The sequence below is a fragment of the Sinocyclocheilus rhinocerous genome, unplaced genomic scaffold, assembly GCF_001515625.1.
Source record: "Sinocyclocheilus rhinocerous isolate Xijiao unplaced genomic scaffold, SAMN03320098_v1.1 scaffold740, whole genome shotgun sequence".
In the NCBI taxonomy this organism is placed as follows: domain Eukaryota; kingdom Metazoa; phylum Chordata; class Actinopteri; order Cypriniformes; family Cyprinidae; genus Sinocyclocheilus; species Sinocyclocheilus rhinocerous.
Genome location: NW_015636851.1, coordinates 67,652 through 76,165, shown reverse-complemented (window position 1 = coordinate 76,165; position 8,514 = coordinate 67,652). Strand labels below are relative to the sequence as shown.

At 44.2% G+C, this 8,514-nt stretch overlaps 2 protein-coding genes across 2 annotated transcripts in view; one reads left to right on the top strand and one right to left on the bottom strand.

Annotated features, from left to right (window-relative positions):
• The window catches only part of mok (MOK protein kinase), a 5,040-nt gene extending 1,204 nt beyond the window's left edge, over positions 1–3,836 (top strand). The window contains exons 6-12 of the mRNA XM_016562974.1: positions 154–202; positions 299–477; positions 562–663; positions 1,076–1,249; positions 1,861–1,963; positions 2,515–2,706; positions 2,798–3,836. Coding sequence (XP_016418460.1) covers positions 154–202; positions 299–477; positions 562–663; positions 1,076–1,249; positions 1,861–1,963; positions 2,515–2,706; positions 2,798–2,869 — 871 coding nt within the window. The 3' untranslated portion in view covers positions 2,870–3,836. The remainder of the gene's footprint in view (positions 1–153; positions 203–298; positions 478–561; positions 664–1,075; positions 1,250–1,860; positions 1,964–2,514; positions 2,707–2,797) is intronic.
• A 70-nt stretch (positions 3,837–3,906) lies between these two features.
• Positions 3,907–7,883, bottom strand: wdr20a (WD repeat domain 20a). The gene is made up of 3 exons (XM_016562979.1): positions 7,548–7,883; positions 6,576–7,124; positions 3,907–5,269 (listed from the first exon to the last, which is right to left on the bottom strand). Exons 1-3 carry the CDS (start codon positions 7,818–7,820, stop codon positions 5,216–5,218), a joined length of 876 nt encoding a protein of 291 aa, XP_016418465.1. The 5' UTR covers positions 7,821–7,883; the 3' UTR covers positions 3,907–5,215.
• Between the last annotated feature and the right edge of the window lie 631 nt (positions 7,884–8,514).

Genomic DNA, 8,514 nt, shown 5'->3' with positions numbered 1-8,514 from the left:
CACACACACACTCACACACACACACACTCCCGCACACACAGAGACACACACACACACACACACTCACACTCACTCACACACACACACACTCATATGCTCTTAGCCTCCTCAAGAGTGACGATACTGACGCTTATCTGTTCATTCTGAACGCAGCCATGGCATATTCCACAGAGACGTGAAGCCAGAGAACATCTTGATCAAAGTAAGGCCATCCAGACTATGTGATTTTTTAATCATTATTTGTTCGTGACAATAAGTGTGCATATATATGTTCAGTCACTTCCGCTGTCTCTCACAGAACGATGTGCTGAAGCTGGCAGACTTCGGCTCCTGCAGGAGCATCTTCTCCAGACCTCCTCACACCGAGTACATCTCCACACGCTGGTACCGCGCGCCCGAGTGCCTGCTGACCGACGGACACTACTCGCAGAAGATGGACATGTGGAGCGCCGGATGCGTCTTCTTCGAGATCCTCAGGTGCTTCCATCGTGCCGTGAGCGGTGTGGCGTTTGTTCCTTGATTTGTTGTCATGTTCTAATCAGTCGTTTCCATGTCTTCTAGTCTGAGCCCTTTATTCCCCGGCCGAAACGAGTTAGACCAGGTCAACAAAATCCACGATGTGCTGGGCACGCCGGACAGCTCGCTGCTGCAGAAGTTCAAACAGTGAGAACAAACTCATCAAAACAATATTTCAGACATCCCTCTGCACTGAAGAGAGAAAAGAGACCAAAGCAACACCCAGCAGACTAAGAGCACAAACACAGTCACATGTAGACACAGAACGGACCAGCGCACAGCATGCAGGCTTGATGAGTGACTCGTGAACGCCGGCAGTTATTAAAGCTTAGCTTAAAGGTGTGCGATTAAAAAAATAGTGATTATGAACATCTGAGATGAGGATTGCACCCGACTCTGACTCAACAAGCAGATAATGTGTATAATAATGCGTAGTTGTAATGTATAGCATTTAGACCCAAGGCCATTATCAAAATGACAGAATGCTTAATTTCCCAAAAAGGAGTTTCATTTTTAGCTAAAATAATGTTTAATTCATGGTTTCAATGTTGTGTTGAAGGTCCCGTGCGATGCGCTTCGACTTCCCTCCTCGCAGAGGCTGTGGCATCTCCCAGCTGATCCCTCAGTGCTCTGCAGCCGCTCTGTCTCTGCTGCACCAGATGCTGACCTACGACCCCGAGGAGCGCGTCAGTGCCCGCACAGCTTTGCAGCACCCCTGCTTCAGAGAACTGCGGTACGAACACACCTCGACTGACACAGAAGCATTAAAGCATGCCGTTTCACTTAAAGGGGTCATATGATGCGATTTCAAGTTTTCCTTTCTCTTTGGAGTGTTACAAGCTGATTGTGCATAGATAAGATCCCTGAAGTTGCAAAGACTAAAGTCTTAGAAAACGAAGCGTTTGAGAGAGGCGGGGCATAGAGGACCTACAATAATGTACAGTATTTGAAAAATAATGTGTTTTTTGAACATTAAAGCATGTCAGCATATTCTGTTACACCAAATACACAAAATAATGATCTTTAAAAAACATCATATGACCCCTTTAAAGATGCTCTCAGGCACTGTTTGCTCATGAAAACATTTTACCCGCAAATTGCATTTTTCAGTGATGTGAGATCAGTGGTAAAGCAGGTAAAAGCTGTGTTTATGAACACAGGATCAGCCTGATGTCACTCACTGTTATCAGACACTCTGGCTTTCAGAATAAAGCGTAAGATCAGTAACTCGAGGCTTCCTTTCAGTGCAGCTGTTTGTCAGTCAGTACAGAATCAGTCGAAGCACACGTGTGCTGTACCTGTGTTGCAGCACTGCTTCAGCTCCTTCTGTGGTGTTTTCTGCAGGATGTGTGAGAGGAAAGCAGCGAGTCTGCGGAAGGCGATGGGAGCTGTCGAGGGAGAATCCGTGGATCAGCTGTGGAGAATCGCACGGCAGGGAAGACGACAGGTACCTCTTCACAGCACGCCAGTAGATGTTAGACAAAATAAAAATCCTTTGCTGAATATTAATAATGCAGTGTTTTTTGAAGAAGAAAAATTGAGAAAATTCCAATAATGCAGTCAGGGATCGGCCTGAACAAACACTGAAGCACTTGAGATTAATCACATACACGCACGCGCAACATAAACAGCATTTTATAACTTTCATTTGCACAAAATAACACAAAAGGACACGTGAACTGTTGTGAACGCACTCTTTCCATCACAATGAGCAAAAACACAGACAATGAAGAATGAAAACAAAGCATGCTTAATGCTGTCTGTCTTTCGACTGGAGGTCATTTCTGTTGTTGATTTCAATGAATACATAAAACCTTTGGATATTATTGAATTTCAGTTGTACTTTGTCGTCACCTAATGAACACATTGTTTTGTGTTCTTTCATTGAAAAGAAACTAAATGCATTTTGACAGAAAGCAGCATAAAGAGTCAAATCTCAGCTCATAATTTGCAGTTGTGATGAAATGTTTTAACGGTTGACTCTGTTCCTCTCTGCAGCATCTCAAGCACGCCAGCGACTCGCTCAGCCGACGAAACGCCTCGCACTTTCCTCTGGAGCTACCAAAACTCAACGTGGTGATCCCGACACCCACAATCCCTTACCCAGTGTCCAGCTTCCCAGCGCTGAGCGTCTCGCACCGCGGCTCTCTGCCGGCCATCTCCAAAAAGTGCCACTCGCGTCTGACCAAAGTAATCACACCTTTACACCAGCTTCAGTGCATTCATCTGCTCTAGAGCGTCCTGTCTGTGATCTGAATCTCTGTTCTTCTGGTTTGAAAAGCCCAAAGAAGAGCCACACCGTTTTAAGAGCAGCTACATGCCTCCGCTGGAGCGCCGTCCAGACGAGTGCTGACCCACTGAACACTGACCAACATGCCTCGCGTCTGCCTCTGGTTCCAGTGTGCTGGCTTCAACAGACTACAGACATCAACATTTACATTACATAATAAAAGTCTTTGCACACACAGAAACATGCCGTTTTCAAACCAGTACAAGCTATTTGCATGATATTTGCATGGGTTTACTGGCTGACCGATTCAAACGGTCACGATACATCCATCCCAAATCTGACCTAACTGCAGTTTATTGGTTTCAGATTGTTGAAAGCAGATTCTATAAAAATGGACGTAACTAATGTAAGTCTGCTGCTTTCCATTAGACCAGCATTTAACCCAAACCAGACCAATGAATCTCTCTAAACGAGACGGATCTCACGGCAGACACAGCGAGTGCCATTCGTGCTGGTTGTTCCTGGTGTTATTGCACTTTTTATTATGGGATGAACGTTAAACAGGATCATCAGCAGCGCTGGTTTGCTATTGGAGCCACTGAGACATTTCCACAAGTGGACTTTATATAGTGTTCAATAAAGGGGTTTTACTGTACACTCGTTGCAGACTGCCATGTTTCGACAGCACACTAGATATCTGACATTTGTGTTGCCTGTAAATGATCTCACTACTGTATAGCGATGCACATTCACCACCACCAGATCTGTAACGGTCCGCTTGATGATTTTACACGAATGCATTTTGGCATGAAATTTACCATTTGCCATAAACTCTACCTTTACATTAGTGTTTTTGCACTTTTTTCAATTATACCAATCAGCATAAATAAAACAGCTTAAATAAGATCAAAACAGGGTCTTAGTAACAGAAGTGTCAAATACACATACTGTGAATGTTGGTTTCACCTGCTGACGTACAGTAGAACAAAAATAAATAGATTCTGCAAAATAGAACAAAAACTGTTATTCAGTTATTCTGGACCAGCATGAAAAAGCACAAACCCTGTAATAACAGCAGCAGCTCAGCACTAGTTAGTGGTCTAGCTGGTTAAAGTAAACTAGTACACACAACATCACAGATACACACACCAGACCAAACATCCATGGACTTTTTTTTTAATGAAGAACAAAATGTGAAATGCAAAATGTTAACCACATGAATCAAAAATATGAGCACTTCCACATCCTGGTCTTTCCCGGTTAGTGTATATCTCATGAACAATGACTGCTAGTCACAGAAAAGGCTCTGTTAGACGTTTAATAGTGTCACACTGTGAGATTCTACCGATCGCTCTAGTGGCTTTTTCTTAGTAGTACATAGAATAAGTTTGCTGTTGGTAAGCAAAATATGAACTCTGGGAACTCTTTCGTAAGGTTTGTTTTTTGCGTCTGCTAGACTTCCTGAGCTTCATGCGTTTGGCCGTCTGTAACAATAGATCAGCCTAATTCTTACAGAAATCTCATATCAAAATACATCTGGGGGACTTTTGTACAAGAGACAGGAAAACGAAACTAAACCAACAGAAACCTGCATATTTAAGATTAATTTTAATATTATTATATCTATTTTTCTGCTTTAGAAATGTCACTATTTCCTGTAATGATGACAGGTCCACTAGAGTTACTGATCATTTGCTTTTGCCCCGATAAATCACTGAATTACAATATTATACATATAATACAAAGCAGATTTTTATCTGAAACAATATTAAAATAAATGCTCAATAGATACAAAGTTTTAATCATAATTCTCCACATTATACCGGTCTGTGAGTCCTCGCACACATTAAATGTAAAGCCATTCTCTTCTAATAAACTATTAAGTGCAAACAAATTTTCTTTAAAAAACTATGATTGCAGCATCCAGCTTTTCAGATTCAGATTTCAAGACAGAGGATATTAAAGCCAAGTGCATCAAGGCCTTCCCCAAACATCTATCTCTTCCTTTTTTGTCTTTTGTGATCCTTTAAAGTAGTTACCAAAACAACAACCTAAATAAAATCAGTGCCAAGTCTTGAACAGCGGGTGGAATCTGTTCCATCAGAGAGAGGGAGAAGGTAAAAGCGTTGAAAGGATCTGTGCTGGAAGCGAGTCTGGAGCCGTGTGGACCACCAGGTCTTTCTCAGCAAACTGAGTTCAAGCCCACTGCTTTTCCACCTGATTAAATGATTCCCCACACCTCAGACAAGCTTGACATACACAGCAGAAATAATAACACCGTGAGATGCATTTGAGAGTGAAAGCAACAAAACAATTCAAATAAATACTCTGTTAGAACAGAAGAAATGTAAGGATCCCCTGCGAACACGGGCCTCCAGAAGCACAGCAAGAGCAGGAGAGGAGGAAAACCAGCGGTTCTGAGCGGAGCCGGAGACGTGGTGCGGTCTCATAGCAGCAGGAATATCGTGGCTATACTACTGTTCCACTGGGAGAGCTGGCTTGGTTTTGGGATGACAGCAACCCCTGGAAAAAAGAAGAGAAGACATTTCTGTATACAGGAGGAAAAACATCTGACCAAACGTACAGATCACGGTCATGATGAACTAGTTACAGATCTACCGATACTGGGCTCCTCATTTCAGAGGGACACTTGCATCCTAATACTGAACACTCAATACATCTAGACCCGGCGCCGGATGCTTAGACTAGTCTTTTAACTAGTCTAGTTTTCTTCAAGACTGCTCATAACTTTTTAAAGTCAGTTAAAGGTAGATGAGCCCAATCTGAATCACGAGCAGTCACAAGTGTTTGAACCGTGAGATTTGATTCACATAGAAAACAGCTGTTTTAAATTATAATAATAATATTTCACAATATTACTGCTTTTGCTGTATTTCTGATCAAATAAATGCAGGCTTGATGAGCAGAAGAGACTTCTTTAAATGGCTCATCGGATGAAAATCTGACTTTTTCCGTATTTAAGTGCTATAATTGAGTGTTCGGTGCATCTACCAACTCAGAAAACGTAAAAAAAGAAGAACCCAGTAAGTTTGGTTTTGTAAGACTTTCTCTGCAAGCATGTGAGAAAATGAGCCGATCAGATTTCTCTCCTCCTCTGACGTAGGAAAGGGTTCTTATTATATTACCGTCCATTAATCTGCACGTTTCCACCCACAGCGCTCAGTCGCCATCATTGTTTTCACAAGCGACAGCGGCGTACTTGTTCTGAAGTTTGCAGAAAACATGCTACATGTTTTGTCATTGGCTGCACAGACGAATACAAATCATTATTTAGAGTCCCAGCCTCAGAGGAGACAAGAGAGGACTGGATTTATTTTATCTTTAGTGGAGATCCCAGAAGGGGGGAGGGGTGCAGTAACTCATTATCATTTAAAGAGACACACACCAAAACGGGCTGGTGTGAGCAGAGCTGTTTTTGACAAGGCAAAAAGAGTGTTGTTTACACAACCACTGAGTGTTTTTAAGCAAAATATGTTACAGACATTTCGTGAAGACCTAAATCGTGAATCGAATCGTGAGTTGAGTGAATCGTTACATCCCTAGTAATAAATTGTGCCAACTTGTGGAAAATGTTCATCCGATGAGCCCTTTAAAAAAACATGAAAGATTACTGTTAAAGAACTTTTGGCTGGCGGTGTATTCCTGTTCTGGGGATCCAGAGCGCTGCACGCTTCAGTTTATCATCAGGCCTTCAGCTGAAGCGAGAGACGAGCAGCGCTGTGGGAGAAACGAGCGGCTAAAGCAAGCCTCGACTGACTGTGAATGTGTGGAGGAAGTCGCTGCTCGCAGACGGTGCAAAGGAACTCACCACTTTGCCGGGTCTCGCCCACGTGCAAATAAACCCCTCCTGACACGCGGTGACTATACAGTCCTCTAGAAAGATGAGCACGGTGAGTCTCTCGTGCGCGATCTTTTTACAGATGAGCGGCTCGAGCAGCGGCACGTCCTCCATGCGCGGACACAGCTGCGTGCCCAGAGTCTTGGCGGGGTCTGTTTTGGTTTTGGTCAGCAGGTTGAGCTTGTCGCTGCTCTTGCTGCTGATGTGGCCCATGCTGTGGTTGCGCTTGTGGTCTTTGTCGGGGTGCCGCTCTTTGCGGTCGTGCAGCGAGAGCGTGGCGAACTTGCTGACGCCGGCGGCGATGGGGTTGTCCGAGGCGGCGCTCTTGCTGTTTCCGGTGCCGGCGGCGGAGTGCGGGAGGCTGTTGGAGCGCGGCAGCGGCGCGGGGAGCACACTTGAGCTGCTGCTGCTGCCGTTGGTGCTGGGGTTGCTGGAGCCGGTGATGACGCTGCTTCCGCTTGCTGTGGCCGGCGGGCCGCTGGCGTTCATCACGTTAGTGTGCGTCCGCACACAGACACACTCACAGAGACACACACACACACTCAGACACACACGCACACTCACACTCACATTCAGGCACGCACTCACACAGACACACACACACACGCACACATTTGTGGTTTACGGGGACTCTCCATAGGTGTAATAGTTTCTATACTGTACAAACTGTATTTTCTATTGCCCTACACCAACCCTACCCCTAAACCTACCCCTCACAGGAAACTACTGGCAATTTTTTAATTTCATAAAAAACCGTTTTGGACACAGGAAGTGTCCTCATAAACCATATATACCAGAACACACACACGCGCGCGCACGCACACAGAAATAAACAAACGGCGCACTTTGAGAGAGCGCCGTGTGCGTGCGCGTGCGTGTGACATTCACGTCGCGTCACCCATGATGCGAAATAACAGCTATTTGACGAAAGCGCAGATAAACGCGTGTCGCGCTCACCTTCCTGACGCTTTTATAGATGTAGAAGTAGAGCTCGCGGCCCACATTGAAGCAGATGCGCTCGCCGTTACCGGACTGATCGTTGACGTTGACGAACGAGACTCTGACGGGGTTCGAGCCCTGAGAGTTGAAGGGCACTCGGTTGGGTCTGCTGTACTCTGAGTGCGTGAGGAGTTTATACGCGCCTTCCCGCGTGCTGAACTGACTCTTGATCTCGTTCATCTCCTTCCCTCCTCCCTCCGCCGCCATCTTTGACATTTACATTCATCCTTCCGCAGCCGGATCTGACGCGCCGCGCATGCGCACTACACACCGGCGCTGCGCGATCAGACGCTCCAGAGATTCGCGACAGGATCTTTTCGCCTCAGAAACTTCCCTCAAAGCACGTGTTTCCCGTATTATTGAACTGGCTTTGGATGAGCTGTCTTTTTTTCATTGTGTTTTTGTCTCTTACTATTAAATCTAAAATTAAGTAGAAAAAATATTTGTTTAATTGCGTGATTAAAATAAATAAATACAACGCAGAAGCATTAGTGACAGTACATGCACATTTACACACATACATGCAATTCAAAAGAATAAATAAAAAATTATATGATGTCATTCATCAAATATTAAAGTATTTACGAAATATAAATAAATAACTCTTCCCAGATACAGTATACAGTCTAATTATTTATTATCCCATCCGTCCTCACACACATTAACTGTTTTGTTTCTTCTACCAATTATTGTGTGAAAATTATTAGTATAATTGACGTCCAAACCAAGATTCCTGATGATTCAATGATCTCCCGTATAAAATTCCATCTGATATTTAAGAATATTTCAGGAATCTCGTTGTTTACCGTATAACTGGCTTCAGATCTGAAGAAAAGGCCTCGACTGAAGCCTGAACACACACACACACACACACACACACACACACACACACTCACACTCACACTCACAC

What these genes read in the sequence shown, in the direction of transcription:
- wdr20a (XM_016562979.1), bottom strand. Translation starts at nt 7,820, where the DNA reads ATGTCAAAGATGGCGGCGGAGGGAGGAGGGAAGGAGATGAACGAGATC. An exon ending in GGAAGGTGAGCGCGACACGC is followed by an intron (nt 7,125 to 7,547) that starts GTTTATCTGCGC and finishes TGTCTCTGTGAG; the next exon opens with TGTGTCTGTGTGCGGACGCA. An exon ending in GGGCGAGACCCGGCAAAGTG is followed by an intron (nt 5,270 to 6,575) that starts GTGAGTTCCTTT and finishes TCTTTTTTCCAG; the next exon opens with GGGTTGCTGTCATCCCAAAA.